The 22,946-nt window shown below is 41.6% G+C and overlaps 1 protein-coding gene across 3 annotated transcripts in view; it reads left to right on the top strand.

Annotated features, from left to right (window-relative positions):
* slc2a9 (solute carrier family 2 member 9) overlaps nucleotides 1-22,946 on the top strand; it is a 108,518-nt gene that overhangs the window by 20,517 nt on the left and 65,055 nt on the right. Inside the window, exon 2 of one of the 3 annotated variants that reach the window (XM_008115897.3) lies at nucleotides 5,314-5,399. In XM_008115897.3, coding sequence (XP_008114104.2) covers nucleotides 5,322-5,399 — 78 coding nt within the window. In that variant the 5' untranslated portion in view covers nucleotides 5,314-5,321. Of the gene's footprint in view, nucleotides 1-4,823; nucleotides 5,400-19,719; nucleotides 20,101-22,946 lie in introns of those variants that run through there. The other 2 variants (XM_008115896.3, XM_008115898.3) reach the window with 2 other exon arrangements.

Raw genomic sequence — 22,946 nt, 5'->3', positions numbered from 1 at the left:
TGTGCCAGATTTGGTCCAGTGAATAAAAATACATCCTGCATATCAGATATTTACATTACCGTTCATAACAGTAACAAAATTACAGTTATGAAGTAGCAATGAAAATAATTTTATTTTTGGGGGTCACCACAAATATGGTGACTCCCAACTGTATTAAGGGGGAACTGTATTAAGGGCTCACAGCATTAGGAAGGTTGAGAACTACTGTCATAGACATTAGCATATACAGCAGCAGTTTAGATTTTCCATTAGAAATGTAACAGCTCTCCCTAGTGGAGAAGATAGACTACAGCCCTAGATGTCTGAAATTGCCAAACTGGTCTGGCTTTGTCAAAATTGGAGGCAAGGAGAACTATGGGGTCAAAGAGTCAACTGGCCAAAAGCTTAGTGATAACATGTTCTTAACTAGACTATTTCCTAAGCATCTAGTGGTAAATATCTGCACACACATAGCATTATATGACAGTTTTGTAAATATTACAAGGCAAGGTAGAAGGAAATAGCCACCCAATGTTGTATTGTGGTTTGGATGTTGGACTAGGACTCGGGAGACCAAGACTTGACTCTCCAGTCACCCACTGGGTCACTTTGGTTGAATGACACTCTTCCTGAGGTCATTTTCAACATCATCCAACTCAGAGGAAGGCAAATGCAAACCTTCTCTGAACAAATCTTTCCAATACAAACCTGCGATAGTTTTGCCTTAGAGTTGACATAAGTCAGAAATTACTTGAAAGGATACAACAACTTCAAATCGCCTGTCACCTTATAATGATCTCTTGAATTTCCTAAGGTTTTCCTAGGCAAGGAGTACTTAAAGGTGGTTTTGCCTCTTCCTTTTAGAGTTGTGTGTGGAACCTATTTCTCTTCATTACATTCGTTCTTTTGTTCCTTTTGTTCCTTTGGGAGCAGTAGCAAGAAGCCCCTCCTTGCATGAAAATCAGCTCAACATGAAAGCAAGCAGGAGTCAATCCCGGCTCCTTGCCTGCTTTTTGTGAGCAGCCTCCTTACCTTGGAGAATGCGTATGGGGCATGCAGCCTGTCTGCAGCCGAGCGCCTTCTCTAGAATAAAAAACAGAACTTGCCCCTTTGCCTTAGAGAGGGTGTGTGTGGCATGCAGCCTGCCTGCAGCTGAGCGCCTCCTATAGAGTTAGAAACAGAACTTGCCCCCTTTCCTCAGAGAGTGCGTGTGTGGTGTACGACAAGCGCCTCTCCTCTAGAATAGAGAAACAGGTAAGAAGCCTCCTTAAAGTGCTTGCAGCTGAGCGCCTCTCCTCATACTAATTGTATGACATACTAATTTTCTTAATTTAAAGGAGAGGTTGTAAGAAACTAATTTTACAATATCCTCCTAATATATACTAAGACTAGCTGTGCCCGGACACACGTTGCTGTGGCGAAGTATGGTGGTATGGGAAATAAAGTATTGAGGAATTGGTGGTAGTTAAGGTAAAGGGTAAAGGTTTTCCCCTGACATTAAGTCCAGTCGTGTCTGACTCTGGGGGTTGGTGCTCAGCAACACAATAATAATAATAGTAATGATAGTTATAATAATGACTTTGGTAATACATACTGTTTCACTCCCTTCTCAGCTTCCTTTCTGGAAGAATCCTTTTTAGGGAGGTGTTAGCTGGCCCTGATTGTTTCCTTTGTGGAATTCCCAATTTCCCTGCTTTCAGAGTGTTGCTCTTTATTTACTGTCCTGGTTTTAGAGATTATATTGTTCTGTATTATTCTACCACAGTAATTATTTCATATTACAGTAGAATCTCACTTATCAAAAATTCGCTTATCCAGTGTTCTGGATTATCCAACTCAGTCTGCCTTTTAGTAGTCAATGTTTTTGTAGTCAGTGTTTTAAATTCCTTGTGATATTTTGGTGGTAAATTTGTAAATATAGTAAATACTACATAGCATTACTGCACATGGAACTACATTTTCTGTCTAATTTGTTGTATAACATGATGTTTTGGTGCTTAATTTGTATAATGATTACCTAATTTGATGTTTAATTGGCTTTTCCTGAATCCCTTCTTATTATCCAACATATTCACTTATCCAACGTTCTGCCGGCCTGTTTATGTTGGATAAGTGAGACTCTACTGTATATTTATTATCTTATATTATTTGCTTAGAACTGGATTATATGAGGCCCCTTCTACACAGCTGGATAAAATGCACACTGAAGTGGATTATATGGCAGTGTGAGTCAAGATAATGCAGTTCAAAGCAGATAATATAAGATTATAAATGGGTTATATAGCTGTGTATATAGCCTTGAGTCTACACTGCCATATAATCCAGTTCAAATCTGATAATCTGTATTTTATAGGCAGTGTGTATATATACAAATAAATATGTAAGATAAGATAAGATAGATAGAAGAAAGATGTTCAGAGAATGTCTCATATATTCATTCAAACAACTCTTGTTGTAAAAGGCAAAATATACAAGGTTGGAAAATCCAAAGTGCCTCAAGGATAGGATGCTAATGTGCTACACAATGATATTATAATTCTAAATATTTTATTACATCTAATGTCTTAAAGAGTTTTATAGTGATGTGGACAAACCTACCTGAAAATATAGGGAACAAATGGATTTCTATCTAATCCTGAATGAGAAATTTGAAAAACTAATCATTGACATCTAAATACAATTATAGCTGCTGTATCCCAGTTTTCATAAATGCGTCAAATTGTAAGGAGTCTCCATCTTGTAAAATGGCATTCTGACAGCACCAAGAGAACAGGTTTGATTTTCTCTATAACTTAACAGGCTGTTAAGTTAACAGGCTGTTGACCTAATTCTAATACAACTGTGGCACTATAATTATTGCCACAAGCTTAAATGACTCTTGTGAATTCAACTATATGAAGAAGCTGTCTCCGTTTACAGGATGATATGGATGACATGGCATGAAATTATCATAGTACATTATTTGCGTGATCAGTCTTTTATAATTGCTTTTGTTATAAATATGCATACAGTGTAGTAGCAAAAACATATCATTTCCATAACAGAGAAATTATTTAAGGAACATAGTAATGGCATACCAGGTAATCATTAGTTCTGGCTTCATTGTTCCTTTAAACTTAGAAGGTTGTGTTGGAAATAGCAAGCCTTTTCAAGCCTCCACTAGTTATTTGTTATGTACATAATTCAAATTGCTGACTGTATTGTATATGTGTATACTGTTATGTTCTTGGGCTTTGTCCCCAAGTATGCCGCCCCGAGTCCCTTTGGGGAGATGGAGGCATGTTATAAGAAATGTATCATTATTATTATTATTATTATTATTATTATTATTATTATTATTATTATTATTATATTGGTATGCAGTTTTCCGTAACTCTATGTTATGGGAGGGGCTACAGACCATGTGATCAAATCTGGGACTATTCAGGACTCAGACTCCATTTTCGAAACTTTATGCTTAGAGACATTAATAAAAACGAATGTATGCTTTCAGACTCCAGTAGAAACAGTATGCTTTTAGAAGTAAGAACAGAATGTTGCACAGAAGCCATTAGACTTCCAATGTAGAAACAGAGACTCTATTAGATTCACAGAACAGAGAGATGCTTTAGACTATGGACCAGGGGCCCTCAAACTTTTTAAGTAGAGGGCCAGTTCACGGTCCCTCAGACTGTTGGGGGGTCAGACTATGATGAAATAGTCCAAAATTAGGATTGTTGTTGTTGTTGTGTGCCTTCAAGTCGTTTCAAACTTAGGTCAACCATAAGCCAAAAGTTTAGGACAGAGGCCAGTAAATGACCTTGGAGGGCCGCATCCGGCCCACGGGTCTTAGTTTAGGGACCCCTGCTATGGACTGTTAAGATTCAAAGGAAGATGCCCAGAGAAACTTCAAATCGTATCTGTAACTAGATTGATATGCAAAGTACCTGTATGCTGAATACATGAAATTTATGAGTAAACCAACTATGTTACTTTTACAGACGTCTGTCTCTTGAGAGCATGATTTAAACCAAGATGTTTTAAGAGAGATGTTTTTGAGCAACTAAAAGAACACTTCTGAAACTCTGCTCTGTGTGTATGTGTGCATGTGCGCGCGCACATTGGCATATCTTTGTCCCTAACCGTTCAAAGAGATCAGAGCTGGTCCAACAATGAGGCGAATTAAGCGGTCGCTTGGGGCGCAAAACATACGGGGGCGCAGTTGAGACTGCTTTTTCTGTTGATTTCTTGTAAAACATGGTGTTTTGGTGCTTAATTTGTAAAATCTTAATGTAATTTGATGTTTAATAGGCTTTTCCTTAATCCCTCCCTATTATCCAACATTTTCGCTTATCCAATGCTTTTATTTTTCAGTGATTGGTTTGGGGGGGGGGGGGCAAAATTCTGTTCGCTTACACTTGAAAAATACCTAGGGCCAGCTCTGAAAGAGATATATAGGTACATCAGTTTAACAGCTGAGAAACCTAATTGCCTTGAATGAATGTCATTTTCCAAAAAGGTTGTGACTTCTAACAAGGTCAAGCCTTTCCAAAGATCATGAAATCTCCACAAGGTTACAGAGATTTCCATTTTCCAAAAGGTTGTCAGTGGCAAAGTGGTAACATCCCAGGATATGTCCTGCTTCCCAATTATATCAATTTCGTATTTCTATAACAGTTACAGCTCCATCAGATGGAGTCTAGGGAAATATAGTTTAGTGTGGTACTGAGAATTTCCTATTACAGCAATTCTAAGTAAACTATAATTCTATGATTGTTAAAATAGTATGAATGAAACACTACACTAGAACAGACACATGGAGGGGAGTGTAAGGCAAGACTTGTAGTAGGCTGTCACTCTGCTTAATTCATTTTCACTCACCACTGCTTTTCTACTGTTTTGTCTGCCTTTTCCCTTAACCAGAGAAAATCTGTTAAGAATATAAAAAAGACAGTATAACTTTACAATGGTTTCTAATTGTGGGTAACCCTGCATCTGGAAATGGCTGGAGTTTATGCAACTGAAGCTATTAAACAACTGCAGTTACAAGTATGGCACGTTACAGGTACATATAGCTGTTAACAAATACAGTGTTGGGATATTTATTTATTTATGGTTTTTATCAATTGCCAATCGCATACAGCACTATACTTCTTTTGGACATTATCACTACACAATGCACTTTTTTCACACGAGAAAACCACAATTCACAAGTTCGAGAAGGACCTCATTATTTGATAGGGTCTTGCTGGATAAAATCAATCCCATACAAAAATTAAGAATGTTTAGAGGTTAAAAGTTATTTCTGTTAATTAATTTTAAGATAATTAATTTTTTTTTCTATCTCATCAACAGATATCAACATGGAGAATAACACAACAAACACCAAGGAGAAAAGCACTGGCGAAATAAAAGATAATCCTGCAGTAAAGAAGAAAGTGGTAAGTGATGTATTTTTGTGTTGACATTCGTAAAATGGTGAGCAGTATATTTGACATGGAGTATTGTGTGTGTGTGTGTGTGTGTGTGTGTAGTTTGACTAGTTGGACCATTCTCCCACTTTTCTTCAGGCAATGTGGAGTTTATGCACTTACAACTGTACTCCTCTGATCCAAATTGGTTATTGTTAGCAGAGGGAAATTACATTTGGCAACTGAATGAGTGTGAGGCCTTTTCTACACTGCCATATAATCCAGGTTACCAAAACAGATAATCCACATTATTTGCTTTGAACTGGATTATAGAATCATAGAGTTGAAAGAGACCTTGGGGACATCTAGTCCAACCCCCTGCCAAGAAGCAGGAAAATCACATTCAAAGCACCCCTGACAGGTGGCCATCCAGCCTCTGCTTAAAAACCTCCAAAGAAGGAGCCTCTACCACACTCCAGGGCAGAGAGTTCCACTGTTGAACAGCTCTCATAGTTAGGAAATTCTTCCTAACGTTCAGGTGGAATTGCCTTTCCTGTAGTTTGAAACCATTATTCCGCATTCTAATCTCCAGGGCAGAATAAAACAAGCTTTCTCCCTCTTCCCTATGACTTCCCCTCACATTTTAATACATGGCCATCATGTCTCCTCTCAGCCTTCATTTCTACAGGCTAAACATGCCCCGCTCTTTAAGCTGATCCTTGTAGGGCTTGTTGTCCAGACCCTTGATCATTTTATTTGCCCTCCTCTGGACACATTTCAGCTTGTCAACATCTCCCTTAAATTGCGCTACCCCACACTGCCCTATAATCCAGTTCAAAGTAGATAATCTGGATTTTATATGGCAGTGTAGAAGGGGCCTGAGATGGAACTTTTAAGGAGCAATTAACATCAGTAGTTACAGACTAAATTAATCTTTATCAAAGAACTCCATTACTGATAGGAAACATACTGGATCTATGCTATATTTCCAGGAACTGGAGCTGAAAAGTCCAAAATGGAAAGGAAGCTGAGAAAGAGGTGGATAAAAGCTGAGAATATCAGTTTACGTCATACACAGTGGGGGGTAAGATAGTTTATTATAGAAGGTAAAAGGTTTCAGGTTACCCTAAGATTTCTAAGCCAATATTTCCACACTACCACTGTGGGGCGCTGTTCTTCTGCAGAGCATTGTTACATCCCAACACTTTTCCCTGCTAAGAAAAACACCCAAAAACTGGGAAACATTTGTTTTAGGGTGTCAAATAGCTCAAGGAACACCAAAACATTGCCCAGGGCTGTGATTGACTGGAGCAGCCCAATTCCTGAGCAATTCTTAGGGGGAAATATATGCCCAAGAACAATTAGTCATATATATTCCAACAAGAAAAAGGTAGAATTGATTTTATTAAAAAAATGTAATTACAAGGTCACAAAAAATAATGAAAATCCAACCTATTGATGGTTTCTGCTCCATCAACCATTCCTAACTTGTGGAGGATTATTCCATCTCAGGTTGTATTATACATCCATTTTAACTTACTATATATACTAGGCACGGGCAAACTTACTATATATACCAAGTCGTAAATTGTTAGGAATTGTGGAAGTCCAAACCACCAGGAGGTCTGAAGTTTGCCAATGCCTAATATGTACTCATCTAAACTTTTGGCCAGTTTCCAGTCTCTCCTTTTTGGGCAAAGTCCTGGAATGTGTGGTGGCCTCAAAACTCCTGGCATTCTTGGTAAACACTGACTATCTGGATCCGGCACAGACTGGCTTTAGGTTGGGACATGGAACAGAAACAGCCTTGGTCGCCTTAGTGGATGTTCTACGCCGGGAACTGGACAGGGGGAGTGTATCCCTGTTTGTTCTGCTGGACCTCTCAGCAGCCTTCGATATTGTAAACCACAGTATTCTTCTGGGACACCTTATGGGAATGAGTCTTAGCAGTACTGTTTTGCAGTGGTTTCAATCCTTCCTGAAGGGTTGTTCCCAAAAGGTGTTGTTGGGGGACACCTGCTCGGCCCCACAGCCATCTTTCCACACACTGCAGCTGACATGCCAGCATGTCATGACATACAGTTCAAAATGCTCTGGGTCAGACAATGCAATGTACTTATCACTTTGTTGATAATTGTAAACAACTTTGCAAACAACTAACGCATGTTAAGAGAAATGACCCTAGGAAGGAAAGCAAAAGTGGATAGGACAGAGCAGTGGTTCTCAACATGTTTTGGCCTTCAACTTCCAGAAATGCTAACTGCTGGTAAACTGGCTGGGATTTCTGGGAGTTGTAGGCCAAAACACCTGGGGGACCCACAGGTTGAGAACCACTGGGACAGGGTTTTATAAATATTTCATGTTGGTGATACACCTTTTAGACATGCATCATTTCGTGACACAGTAATCCAGATTTAATAGCAAACCAGAGGTTAAACCAGAGATACGGACACATGCATAAATTGTAATAACAAATGGTTTGAGGACACAAAGTATTTCATGAAAACCTTTCATTTATATATTATTTACAAATATGATTTATTGTTTGTTTCACATAATCAGAGGTTTCTTGTTACATTCACATGACACACCTACATACTGCAGCCAGCATGCCAACATGTCATGACACACAGTTTGAAAAGCTCTGAGGCAAAGCAACTGCATTGGCTACCAATAGAACATCGGATCTCTTACAAGATACTGATCCTGACATTTAAAGCTCGAAATGGCCAAGGACCATTATATCTTAGGGACCGCCTCATTCCTTTTTTCCATCAGTGGTCACCTCGATCCTCCCAGGAAAATCTCCTATATGTACTGGGCCCTAGGGAGGTACGCCTGGAAGCAACAAGGCGTAGAGCCTTTTCGACCTATGCTCCAATTCTGTGGAACTCATTGCATCCACATGCCAAATAGTCACTGTTGAATGTTTTTATGTTGAATGTTTCTATATTGTGGAATGATATTTTAAATTGTAAGTCGCTCGGAGCACTCTGGTGGAGAGCGACTAATTAAGATATAAAGTGAAGTGAAGTGAAGAAGTGAAGTATGTATCACTTTGCAGGCCAGCATAAACTACGCCCCTCTGGGTATTGTGGACTATTGTTAGCCAGTAGTCATGGATTGTTTATCAATAGTAAGAAATGGGTTAATCACAGATTTTCACGCTAAGATTACTCAGAACACTAAACAAAAACAATACCAAATAAAAACAATTCAAAACATAAAAATGAACAAAATTTGGCTACCACTATTTAAAAAATTCTAAAATCAGGACAGTGAAGAAAGAACAACACTGAGAAAACAGAAGAATTCCAGACACGAAACAATCAGAGGCAGCTAACATCTCCCAACAAATGTCTGGTGGAGTATCTATTGACCTGTATAGTCCAGCTTAGGTGGCTCCGTTCACCTTGGAGGAGACCAGCTAATGACCTCCCAATAAAGGATCCCCCTAGGCAGGAAGCAGCCAAGCTTTGAAGCTGCAAGACTATTCAATGCTAATCAAAGTGATCAATTACAACTTTCACACTTGCCTTAAACAGACAAGAGTTCCTTCTCCCACCCTGGACATTCCACAGATATATAAAGTAAATCTCACTTACCTAGTGTCCAACAGACCTCACAACCTCTGAGGATGCCTTCCATAGAGGAGGGTGAAACGTCAGAAGTGGATACTTCTGGAACATGGCCATACAGCCCGAAAAACTCACAGCAACCCAAAACACTGTTACTAAACACAAAACTAAAAAGGACATTAGCAATGCAGATTCAGTTACTACCATCAAGATTAAACTGTTGAAGAATTGTAATTTATTTCTGTGTGGCCCTTTCTACACTGCCCTATATCCCAGAATCTGATCCCAGATTATCTCCTTCTAACTGGATTGTATAAATCTACACTGCCAGATAATCTGGGATACGCAAATAATCTGGGAACAGATCCTGGGATATTGGGCAATGTAGATCCAGCCTACGGCATCAAAATACAGTTGGAACTGAACTGAAGAGTGCATGTATGTGGTAGAATTAATACACACCACTTTAACCGTGGTAGCTCCATGCTATGGACTGCTGGGATTTGTAATTTCATGGGGCACTACTACTCTTTGACAAAGCAGGACTAAGACCTTACAAAACTACAGCTCCCATGTTTCTATAGCATTGAGTCATGTGTTACACTGTATCAATTCTACAATATAGATGAAAATTTAGTGACCTAATTGTTCCAGGGGGCCTTTATCATAATAATAATAATAATAATAATAATAATAATAATAATAATAATAATAATAATACTTTGAGGAGATGGTGGTGGGATAAAATTAAAGCTTTATTATCAAGATAGATATGCTGGATTTCATCTCAATAATAAAGCTTTAATTTTATCCCACCACCATCTCCTCAAAGGGACTCAGGGCGGCTCACAGAATGCAGTCAATAGTGGAACAATATACAAATATAACAAAATACAAAAAGATAAAAAATTAGTAACAATAAAATTAAGGAGCCCCGGTGGCGAAGTGTGTTAAAGCACTGAGCTGCTGAACTTGCAGACCGAAAGGTCCAGGTTCAAATCCCGGGAGCGGAGTGAGCGCCTGCTGTTGCTCCAGCTTCTGCCAACCTAGCAGTTCGAAAGCATGCCAATGTGAGAAGATCAATAAGTACCGCTCCGGCAGGAAGGCAATGGAGCTCCATGCAGGCATGCCGGTCACATGACCTTGGAGGTGTCTACGGACAACTCCAGCTCTTTGGCTTAGAAATGGAGATGAGCACCAACCCCCAGAGTCAGACATAACTGGACTTAACGTCAGGGTAAACCTTTACCTTTTAACAATAAAATTAACTCAACAATTTTACTTAAAACAGGAATAAAACCCCTATTAATTAGAGATAAAACCCAGCAGGCTGACAAAATCGCAGCTGTATAAATATCAGCCTCATAAAGTGCAGAAGGGAAGCAAATCATTGAATCCTTGTAGTGATTAAGGCTATAATCAGTAATCATGGTCAAAGGCTTGTTTGAGAAACCATGTTTTCAGTTGTTTCTTGAAAACTTGGAGAGTGGGGGCTACCCTAATCTCTTTAGGGAGGGCATTCCAAAGCCAGGAAGCTACCACCGAAGGCCCTCTCTATTGTCCCCACCAAACATGTTTGAGACGGAGGTGGGATCGAGAGGAGCCCTCCCCCTGGCGGATCTTAGGGCCCATGCCAGTTAAAAGAAGGAGATGGCCCCAAACTGTATCGAGCTTTGTAGGTAATAACCTGCACTTTGAATTGGGCCCAGAAATTCGTCGGCAGCCAGTGAAGCTGCTTTAATAGGGGCATGGTATGCTCCTTATAACCAGGTCCAGTTAGTAATCTGGCTGCCAACCTTTACACTAACTGCAGCTTTCAAGCTGTCTTCAAAGGCAGCCCCATGTAGAGTGAATTACAGTAGTCCATTCTAGATTTGACAGGCATGGACCACAATGGTGAAGTCAGGCTTTTTGAGGTACACCCAAGCTTTAACTGTGCAAAGGCCCTTCCGGCCACTGCTAACACTTGAGCTTCAGCTGAATCCAAGTGAACCCCCCAGACTGCGGACTTGTGTCCTCCGGGGGAGTGTAACCCTGTTGAGCACAGTTTATCACCCTATACCCTGATCGGCTTCAGGACTGACCAGGTTGATCTCTGTCTTGTCTGGATTAAGCCTCAGCTTGTTGGCCCTCATCCAGTCCATTACAGCTGTCAGGCACTGGTCCAGGATCCGGGGCGCTTCCTTGGAATGGGGTGGAAAAGAGTAGTAGAATTGGTTGTCATCTGTGTAGGGATGACACCCAACTCGAAAACTCCAGATGACCTCATTCAGTGGTTTCATGGAGATGTTGAAAAGCATGGGAGAAAGAATAAAACCTAGTGGGGCCCCACAGGTCAATGGCTAGGGGTCCGAGCAGGTGTCCCCCAGCATCACCATCTCAGTACAACCCTCTAGGAAGGAGCAGAGCGACTGCAAAGCAGTGTCCCCAAGACCCATTCCGGACAGACAACACAGAAGGATACCATGGTTGATCGTATCAAAAGCCACTGAGAGATCCAAGAGAACCAGCAGGGAAACACTCCCCTATCTAGTTCTCTGCGGAGGTCATCCATCAAGGCAACTAAACTGTGACCAGACATAAAGCCAGACTGCGAGGGAAATGTAATTTATCATTCATAATGTTATTTTTATTTTTGTGGCTGCCTTAAATGGTTTCATTTCATTTTAATTAACATGATAAAGTAAAGTGGGGAAATGCTGCTCCAAAAGTCAGTAAGTACATATAATAGAGAAATAGTTAAAATACATTTTTAAATGCATGCAGAAAATTATCTCGGAGTTAATACTTTCCCATGCATGTTCCATAATGTTCATAGTAATTCATTTTCTCCAGGCAATGGGAGTTCATCTACACTGCTCAAAAGAACATAATAACAAGCTGAAACAGGATAGACTTTATATATTTTTTCTTTTTCCAGAAAAAATGTAACCCAGAGGCAACCTCTGCCTTATGTAAGACAGGGAGGAAAATCACACTGTCTCCAGATATTGTAGAACTGCAAGTCCTTGCAGCCCTTGCTGGCATAACCAAGAATAAGAAATCCTGGGAGTTGTAGTGCAACAACATCTGGATGGCCACATGATTTGCACTCCTGAATTAGAGGTAAGGTGAGAATAGAAGTAGGTGCCATTTTTTATCGTGTCAGAAGAGACTTGAGAATATACTTCAAGTTGCTTCTGATGTGAAAGAATTGGCTGTCTACAGAGACGTTGCCCAGGGGATGCCTGGATGTGTTACCATCCTGCTGAGAGGCTTCTCTCATGTCCCTGCAAGCTAGAGCTGACAGACAAGAGCTCACCCCATCTCACGTATTCAAACTGGCAACCTTCAGGTCAGCAACCCAACCTTCAGGTCAGCAGTTCAGCCAACACAAGGGTTTAACCCATTTCACCACCATTTCCTAGTGTCGCATATATTGTCAATTCATAAACAAAAGTCTCCAATTAGCTTCCACAAACAATAGACATGAAACCAATAACAGTATTATGTAAATATTGCTACCATTTAAAATGCATGTTACTCTTATGGAGTTAGAAGGAACTTTGCTGTGCATATGAAAACTCATTGCCATTTAATGAGAAGCTAAAACGACAAAGGATTTATTCACATATCACATGTCTTAAAACCATCAGTTACATAACTCACAAAGGGCGTATCAAACTGCTTTGCCCCTAAGCTCATAAAAGTGTTTAAGTGCGATTCCTTTCACAATTCCCTGGGTATTCGTACAGAATATGCTCTTTAAAACAACAAGTTTCACAATGCCTATTAGATTTGTGAAGATTTTATCTAGAGAATTCAGTTAAAGAAAAACAATAAGCTTCAGTGAAAAATCAGAGTATACTTTACAAATTAATTATATCAGGGGATTAAAAGAGCACATAACGTAACTGTTTCGCTTGAGAAAGAGGGGAATGAGAAGTTGGGAAGTTTTGGAAACCAAACTCTACGTGGAACGGCTGAGGGAGCTGGGCATGTTTAAGGCTGAGAAAGGACATGAGATTCATGTTTGAATATTTGAAAGGATGTCACACCAAGGAGGAGGAGGCAGGCTTGTTTTCTGCTGCTCTGGAGACTAGGGGCCCATCCAGACAGTACCATTATCCCAGGAGCTTTAATAACAAACAGGAGGGTGGCCAGACACCATTCCCTGTAAATCTGGAAGCAATCGCTACAAAAGGCAAAAAAACCCAAGATTTCCAGGTGCAGGAATATCACGATTTTGAGACGAATATCCAGATCTTCACATGTCTGTATGACCCTGCAATAGGAAATCATGCAATTTTTTTATCTGGGTTTGTTTCTGGGTTTTAGATGATTGTTCCTGATTTGTCAGTTCCTAAAATGAAGGTGACACTTGAGTAGAAGGCAAAAACTTTGTCCTGGGAAGAGGAACTTTGTCCTTCACCTGTTTAATGAAGTTTGTGACAGAGAAATGAAGTTCCTGGGGTGCAGCAAGTACTTTCACAGTAGGTAGCACACAATGAAACAGGAACAGACACTATCAAACCAGGAACAGAACGCCATCATCACTATAATTACCCAGACCTTGTTGTATTACCATCTATGCAGAGAGGTTTCATGGTGTACTTGCATCTGAACAGATGGCCAGGCAGCCAGGCTGTAAAAATAGTCAATAATGACAAAGTTCTGTTCCTGGCTTAAGAGTGTGTGTTCCTATTTGATTGTGTACTGCTGACTTGGGCAGTAGTGGTCCTACCCCATGAGGGTTTTTTGTGTGGGAGACCTCTTCTGAAGTCCCAGGATTTTTTTGCCCATTTAAAACCCGTGATTTAGTGCTGTCTGGAAGCACCCTAGGACATGGAGCAAAGGATTCAAACTGAAGGGAAAAAAATATTCCACCTCAACATTAGGAAGAATGCCCTCCTAGTAAAAGCTGTTTGACAGTGGAATATGGTGCCTTGGAGGGTGGTGGAGTCTCCTTCTCCGGAGGCTTTTACGCAGAGGCTGGATGTCCATCTGCTAGGGCTGCTTTGATTGTGTGTTCCTGTATAGCAAAGGATTGGACTGGATGGCCATTGTGGTCTCTGCCTTCTCTATGATTCTAGAAACCGAATCTGATATCTCTGCTGAAGAGTGTTTCGGAAAAATCAGGAATGCACATATTCTGCTTCACCTAAAGTATGAATAAGGATTTAGACATTAGCCTTCTTGTAGATGCCAATGCAGGGAGGGTGCATGTGAACTAGTTTTGTCCCTAACCCACTCTACCTTACCTTTATGTATTCTGCAGAAAAGTCTTAAAGTCCAGTGCTCTAATAGTGCTCTAAAAGTACAAAAGCCAATGTTAGAAGTTAGAAGTCAGTTGAGGCTTGAGTTCCTTGGAAGTAGACTGTTATAAAATAGAGCAATATAGTTTTGAAGAGACTGATAAAGACTATAAGTTAAAGATACAAACTGAAATGTTTTAAAGTTTAACCTGACAAGAAATGTACCCTTATCTTTAAATACATGAAATCATGAGTAAAACAAACTTGAATCTTTGTCTGCTGAGAGCGTGAAATAGAAACAAGTTATTTATGTGCCCAGTGATCATTCATTACCGAATAAACTAAAGGAACACTCCTGAAACTCTACTATCCAATAGGTTATGATCCTAACAAGTCATAATCCCCAATAGATTGTGATCATAACAGGTCATACTCCATTAGTCCAACAGATTCTGAAATGCTGGGAAACTTCTACATACGTTCAGCCAATTCAACATAGAAGTCCCTTTCAAATGCTACTGATAAAATGTAGCAGCTAAATAAGTGGTTCCCAACCAGTGGGCTGCGAGAATGAAAATCCAGTCTGCAAACCTTCTTCCTCTTTATTTAGAATTTATTTTATTTCCACTCCTTTCTGAATTAGCACCCCAAATAACCAAACCGAATCTAAAGTTGACCAAAAATGATTTTTTTTGGTACTAATGTTGGAGAATGGGCCCTGGTCAAGTGGACCCTGGTCAAAAAAAGGTTGGGAACCACTGAGCTAAACAGACCAGATCAAGACAATGAAGACACTAAATATGAATCCAATCTGAGACACTAAAGATTTGTCCTCTCTTCACTTTGAGCACTCATAGATGTAGACATGTCAGAACATAGCTACAGTATAGAGGGATGGGGAGAATTACCTTCTCTTGACTCCAGTGAATTTTCCTTGTGGCTTAGTACAGATATGTAACACAAACAAAGGACTAGTGGCAGCTCATTACCCCAATATCAGTGTGGCTCTCCAGTCATTCTGGGTTTTAGCTCCAATTTTAAGGGAAGTTATCCAAAGTGCTAAACCTCATTTTCAAAATAGTTTGGCCATTTTGGATAGCCCAGTCTAAAAATTGATGGATTCATCATCTTGCCTACATGGAAAGCACCAGCCACCACTGCATGGGACCCTGCCTGCTTTGCATAATTGGAGGATTGGGCCAGACTGTTAATCCCAGCTAGAGAAGACATGCTGAATTAATGAGAACTTGGTACACTAACACTTGTGGACGTTCCCATTGATTCACTTGTTCATCTCAAGTTGGGACTAAGGTCTCTTCCACACAGCTGAATAAAATCCCACAATATCTGCTTTGATCTGAAATATATGGCAGTGTAGACTCAGATAATTCAGTTTAAAGCAGATATTGTGGGATTTTCTGCCTTGATATTCTGGGTTATATTGCTTTGTGGAAGATCCCTAACAACTAGGTAGGTTGTGAGTGCCCATTTAGATCCCTTTTGTTGTCGTTGTTTATTCGTTCAGTTGCTTCCAACTCTTTTTGACCTCATGGACCAGCCCACCTCCCTGTCGGCCGTTGCCACCCCAAGCACCTTCAAAGTCAAGCCAGTCACTTCAAGGATACCTTCCATCCATCTTGCCCTTGGTTTGCCCCTCCTCCTTTTCCCTTAGCATCATTATCTTCTCCAAGTTTTCCTGTCTTCTCATGATGTGGCCAAAGTACTTCAACTTTGCCTCTAATATCCTTCCCTCCGGTGAGAAGTCGGGCACTGTTTCCTGGACTATGGACTGATTGGATCTTCTTGCGGTCCAAGGCACTCTCAGAATTTTCCTCCAACACCACAGTTCAAAAGGGTCTATCTTCCTTCGCTCAACCTTCCTTATGGTCCAACTCTCGCATCCATAAGTTACTATGGAGAATACTATTGCTTTAACTAAGTGGACCTTTGTTGCCAGTGAGATGTCTCTACTCTTCACTATTTTATTGAGATTGGTCACTGCTCTCCTCCCAAGAAGTGAAGGTCTTCTGATTTCCTAGCTGCAGTCTACGTCTGCTGTAATTTTTGTGCCTAGAAATACAAAGTCTGTCACTGCCTCCACATTTTCTCCCTCTATTTGCCAGTTATCAACCAGTCTGGTTGCCATCATCTTGGGGTTTTTTTATGTTTAACTGCAACCCAGCTTTTGCACTTTCTTCTTTCACCTTGGTTAGAAGGCTCCTCAGCTCCTCCTCGCTTTCAGCCATCAAAATGGTATCATCTGAATATCTAAGGTTGTTAAAGTTTCTTCCTCTAATTTTAACTCCAGTCTTGGATTGATCAAGCTCTGCACATCGCATGATGTGTTCTGCATACAAGTTGAATAGGTAGGTGAACGTATACAGCCCTTCCGCACTCCTTTCCCAATCTTGATCCAGTCTGTTGTTCCATGGTCTGCCCTTACTGTTGCTACTTGGTCATTATACAGATTTCTCAGGAGTCAGACAAGGTGACTTGGTATCCCTATACCACCAAGAACTTGCCACAATTTATTATGATCCCCGCAGTCAAAGGCTTTAGAATACAGTGTTCCCTCACTATTTTGCGGTTCACTTTTTGTGGATTCTCTGTTTCACGGTTTTTCAATAAACTCTAAAAGAGTTATTATAAATTTTTAAAAAATTACAATGTACAGCCTAAGGAAGGGAGGAAGGAGAAGCCAAAGAGAGAGAAAAGGAGCCGAAGCAGCAACAGGAGGAGAAAGAAGGAGATTTATCAACACACGATTGGTTGACAAAGACTTAAAATAGTGTATAACTACTAAAATAATGTATAAATATTAAAATAAATATAGCGTCCCTACTTCGCGGATTTTCACTTATTGCGGGTAGTCCTGGAACCTAACCCCAGCGATAAGTGAGGGAACGCTGTAGTCAAAAAATAGATTTTTTTCCCTGAATCTCCCTACCTTCCTCCATTATCCAGTAGATATTGGCAATTTGGTCTCTCATTCCTCTGTCTTTTCTAAACCCAGCTTGTACATCTGGCAACTCTCACTCCATGTATTGCTGGAGTCTACCTTGCAGAATCTTGAGCATTACCTTATTGGCATGGGAAATAAGTGCCACTGTACGGAAGTTTGAGCATTCTTTAGCGTTTCCCTTTTTTTGGTATATTACTAAAAGTAGTCCTCGGTGGTGCAGCAGGTTAAACCGCTGAGCTGCTGGACTTGCTGACAGAAAGGTTGGCGATTCGAATCCGGGGAGCTTCCACTGTTAGCCCCAGCTTCTGCCAACCTAGCAGTTCGAAAACATGCAAATGTGAGTACATCAATAGGTACCACTCTGGCGGGAAGTTAATGGCACTCCATGCAGTAATGCTGGCCACATGACCTTGGAGGTGTCTATGGACAACGCCAGTTTTTCGGCTTAGAAATGGAGATGAGCACCATCCCCCAGAGTCGGACACGACTAGACTTAATGTCAAGGGAAAACCTTTACCTTTACTAGTAATATTAAAAGATCCCTTTTAATATTACTAAATCCCTTTGTTGTCAAGCCAATATGGTATGGCGGCAGGACATGTAAATATTGGAATGATGAGATTCTCTGTGTCAATCTCAACAATGCAGTCTGATCACTATGTAGCACAATATTTGCTCCTGGATGATAAATAGCATTTCCTAACTGGGTCTGTCATAAAAACATCCAAAAAGTTAATTATGTTGTGGTAATTTCTGAGCGGTTAGACTCAATTTAACCTTCTCTGGGGGAGATTACATCAAAAATCAGCAGAGTAGCAAAAGCAAAGCTTTCAAATGCAACAGTTACTTATACGGGGTGAGCAAGAGAAGCCTTTGTCTATTTAGGGTTGCAATGGACTGCAGAGTCTCAGTAAAAGTTCAAAAAAGTATTTATTCACGTAAAAAGAACTCCATTGTAGATAGAAAGGCTTGGACGCTGTCTAGTCTACTCTAGACTGGTTTCTAAGGAAAAATAAGAAAGGAAAAATAACAAATATCTAAATAGTTACATCTTGCCAGGAGAGACGGCGAGATGCTTCGTGTTAGCTGGAAGAACAAAGGGAGAAGAGAAGAACCAAAATGGTTCCAACCTCATGGTCCAGTTTATTGGGGCCATAAAAGACATTCTGACCAATGAGAAGTTAGTGTCCCTGGAGATTCACATTTCTACTAACTTCAAACTAAGGGATGTGACGTAAAAAGGATAGAGTGAAACACAGTAAAGCCTGTCTAGGCATGCTTTGGAAACAGGGAAAGGATTCCTTCAATTTAACTCTATCATCTAGGGATAAATGCAAGATACTTCATTTCGACAGAAAAAATGGAATGCAAAGATACAGAATGTGGGACGCCTGGCTCGACAGCGGTATGTGTGAAAAAGACCTTGGAGTCCTCGTGGACAAAAAGCTAAACATGAGCCAGCAATGTGATGCAGCTGCCAAGAAAGCCAATGGGATTTTGGCCTGCATCAATAGGGGTATAGCATCTAGATCCAGGGAAGTCATGCTCCCCCTCTATTCTGCCTTGGTCAGACCACACCTGGAATACTGTGTCCAATTCTGGGCACTGCAGTTGAAGGGAGATGTTGACAAGCTGGAATGTGTCCAGAGGAGGGCAACTAAAATGATCAAAGGTCTGGAGGACAAGCCCTATGAGGAGAGGCTGAAAGAACTGGGCATGTTTAGCCTGCAGAAGAGAAGGCTGAGAGGAGACATGATAGCTATGTACAAATATGTGAGGTCATAGGGAGGAGGGTGCAAGCTTGTTTTCTGCTGCCCTGCAGACTAGGACACGGAACAATGGCTTCAAACTACAGGAAAGGAGATTCCACCTGAACATCAGGAAGAACTTCCTCACTGTGAGGGCTGTTTGGCAGTGGAACTCTCTCCCCCGGACTGTGGTGGAGGCTCCTTCTTTGGAGGCTTTTAAGCAGAGGCTGGATGGCCATCTGTCGGGGGTGCTTTGAATGCGATTTCCTGCTTCTTGGCAGGGGGTTGGACTGGATGGCCCATGGGGTCTCTTCCAACTTTACTATTCTATGATTCTATGATCTATCTAACTACATTTAGACTTGAGTAGTCCATGATGATTCCCAACAGATTAAACTGCGAACAAACTTTGTTTCTGCTGTACATCTTGCCGCACATTTTGCGCTAGTTTTTCAATGAATATCTCATAATAATAATAATAATAATAATAATAATAATTTTATTTTTATACCCCGCCCCATCTCCTCAAGGAGACTCGGGGCGGCTTACATGGGGCCAAGCCCAGGCAATAAGCAATATAAAACTCAACAATAAAAACAAATCATAAACAATAAAATCACACTGTCAACCAATTCAACACAATTTGGGGCAGCCACAAAAACGAAGTTCCTGGAGTAGGACAACTCCTTTCCTGGAACTACAGTATTCCTCCCCCCTCCCCTGCCTTTGAATCACCCCTTGTTGCACTATCCATATCCAACGCTTTGGAAGTGAGCTTGTCGGTTGCATTACATAAGGAGCCGCCTCCAGGAGATTTCGCTGGAGAAGAAACGGGTGTTCAGTTCACTAGTGTTCACAGGGGGACGTCGTCCTGACCCGTTGCCTCTGAGAGTTTCCTAGACCCATTCCCTCCCCTTCGGTAGACCCAAGAGGAAATCCAGGCTGAAAGGGAAAGGGGGCAGTCCCTTTGGACCCAACCCAGGCTCACGGAGAGGCTCCTGTAGGGCTCGATCCAACAGATCTTCTCTTCTCTTACTCGGAGGCGGATTTCTTGGGCTCCACCTTCGTCCCGCCCCTCTCTCTGCCCTCCCTCCTTCCTCTGCCAGGGCCAGGCAGGTACCGAGCCCACGGTAGCAGCGGGTGGCGCCTGGGAGAGCCATGGCCAACCTGGTGCCCTTGATCCAAACCGGGAGCAAGAAGGGAAGGAGCGTAAGTAGCCCCGGCCCCCTCCACGTGGCTCCCCTGGTTGCCTTGGCTGGAGACAGGCTCGTCCTCTGGGGCGCTTGGAGTTGCTTCTGGTCATGGCTTGCTTCTCTTCTGTACTTTTCAGAGGTTTGGAGCCTCTTTGCGGTCTCAGACCAGGGAGGTGCCCATTTTTGCACCTGCTGGAGGACCTGAACACCTGCCCTTCACTCCCTTTCCCCCTCTGTTGTTGCCACCCACTGACCTCCCCTTCAACTTCCAATTCAGTGGGAAATTCTCTTTGAGGTTTGCCCCAGCAGCTGGCTTTGCATTCATTTCCTTGTATTGGGCACAGAGGGAAATCTCCTGCAGGGTTTATTGGATTCTCACACTGCCTTGGATCTAGGCAGCCACATAATGCAGCGTCAGGGCATCGGACTGGATTATATGGCAGAACAGCTGCTGCTGCTGCTCAGTAGCATAGTCGTTTCCGACTCTTCGTGACCTCATGGACCTCAACACCAGACAGGCCCGTAGCCAGGATTTTGTTTCGGGAGGGGCTGGGATTTTGGTTCGGGGGGGGGGGTACGTCTGAGCGGGAGAGGGTCTACCCTAGCAAACCTTTTGTATCGTTATCCCAATATCCCCATGCATATGGGATATATTGAGCATGGTATGATATTCATGATATGAATAAACATAACAGTTTAAATAATAAATCTAAGTTCTTCTCCCGGACCACCCTGAGAATTTCGGGAGGGGGGGGGGCTGAAGCCCCTCAAGCCCCCCCCACATGCCTAACGCCAGAGCTCCCTGTCGGCCGTCGCCACCCCCAGTTCCTTCAAGGTCAAGCCAGTTACTTCAAGGATCCCATCCATCCATCTTGCCCTTGGTCGGCCTCTCTTCCTTTTTCCTTCATTGTTGTACTGATCCATGTAGCTTTCATGGCAAGAATACTGGGGTGGGTTGACATTACCTTCCCCAGGGATCGTATTTAGTCTGTCCTCTCTGCCATGACCTTCCCGTCTTGGGTGGCCCTGCACGGTATAGCTCATGGCATCATCGAGGCGCTCAAGCCCCAGCACCACGTCAAGGTAACAATCGTTTGCATGGGGTGGCAGAACAGACTCAGGCCTATTCTACACTGTCCTGTATATCCCAGGATCTGATCCCAGATTATTGCTTTGAACTGGGTTATATGAGTCTATGCTGCCAGATAATCTGGTTTGAGATCCTGGGATATGGGGCAGTGTAGATCCAGCCTCATATAATCCAGGCCCCTTCCACACAGCTGAATACAATCCCACATTACCTGCTTTTAACTGGATGTATGACAATGTGGACTCAGATAACCCTGAAACTGCATTAGATGGCAGTATAGATCCAGTCCCCTTCTACACTACCATACAAATCCAGATTATATGTACTGAACTGTATTAAATGGCAGTGTTGATTAATATAATCCAGTTGAAAGTAGATGATGTGGATTATCAGAGTTGATAATATAGATTATATGGCAGTGTAGAAGGTGCCCCATCTTTTGTCCCTCTGTGGCCCCTTCTACACTGTAATATAATCCAGACTAGCTGTGCCCGGCCACACGTTGCTGTGGCGAAGTCTGGTGTTATGGGAAATAAAGTATTGAGGAATTGGTAGTTAAGGTAAAGGGTCAAAGGTTTTCCCCTGACATTAAGTCCAGTCGTGTCCGACTCTGGGGGTTGGTGCTCATCTCCATTTCTAAGCTGAAGAGCCGGCGTTGTCCATAGACTCCTCCAAGGTCATGTGGGATGACTGCATGGAGCGGCGTTACATTCCCGCCGGAGCAGTACCTATTGATGCACTCACATTTGCATGTTTTCGAACTTCTGGATTGGCAGAAGCTGGGGCTAACAGTGGGGGCTCTCTCCGCTCCCCCAATTCAAACTTGCGGCCTTTCGGCCCAGAAGTTCAGCAGCTCAGCGCTTTAACACACTGCGCCATCAGGGGATATTATTTCCTAAAGGTTGTGAATATACAATATTTCTGATTTATTTTTTTTGTATGTTGGAGGCAAGTATGAATGCTGCAATTAGGAAAAATGATTAGGATGTAATGGCCTTGCAGCTTTAAAGCCTGGCTGTTTCCTCCCCGAGTAAATTTTTTGTTGGGAGGTGTTAGCTGGCCCTGATTGTTTCCTGTCTGGAATTCCCTTGTTTTCAGAGTGGTGGTGTTTGCAATATTTTATGTGCTTCTACTGTCTGTGGCCCTGAGAAAACAGAGGATTTACCAGACTTTGATGATGGGAATATTTTGTTGGGAGGTGTTAGCTGGCCCTGATTGTTTCCTGTGTGGAATTCCCCTGTTTTCAGAGTGTTGTTCTTTATTTAGTGTTCTGATTTTAGAGATTGTATTGTTCTGTTTTAATATACCACATTAATTTTTATATATTCTGATTTTAGTGTTTTTGAATACTTGGAACCAGATTGTATTCATTTTCACGGTTGACCGCAACACAATAATAATAATAATAATAATAATAATAATAATAATAATAATAATAATGATAGTAATAATAATGACTTTGGTAATACACAATGCTTCACTCCCTTCTCAGCTTCCTTTCTGGAAGAATCCTTTCTTGTGAGGTGTTAGCTGGCCCTGATTGTTTCCTTTGTGGAATTTCGAATTTTCCTGCTTTCAGACTGTTGGTCTTTATTTACTGTCCTGGTTTTAGAGAATATATTGTTCTGCAGTATTCTATCCCAGTAATTATTTCATATTAAAGTAGAATCTCACTTATCCAACATTTGCTTATACAATGTTCTGGATTATCCAACGCAGTCTGCCTTTTCATAAGCAATGTTTTTTTAGTCAGTGTTTTAAATTCATTGTGA

This window comes from Anolis carolinensis, chromosome 5 (assembly GCF_035594765.1).
Source record: "Anolis carolinensis isolate JA03-04 chromosome 5, rAnoCar3.1.pri, whole genome shotgun sequence".
In the NCBI taxonomy this organism is placed as follows: Eukaryota; Metazoa; Chordata; class Lepidosauria; order Squamata; family Dactyloidae; genus Anolis; species Anolis carolinensis.
The sequence above is the reverse complement of the archived record's forward strand: the minus strand, read 5'-3'. Positions and strand labels throughout refer to the sequence as shown.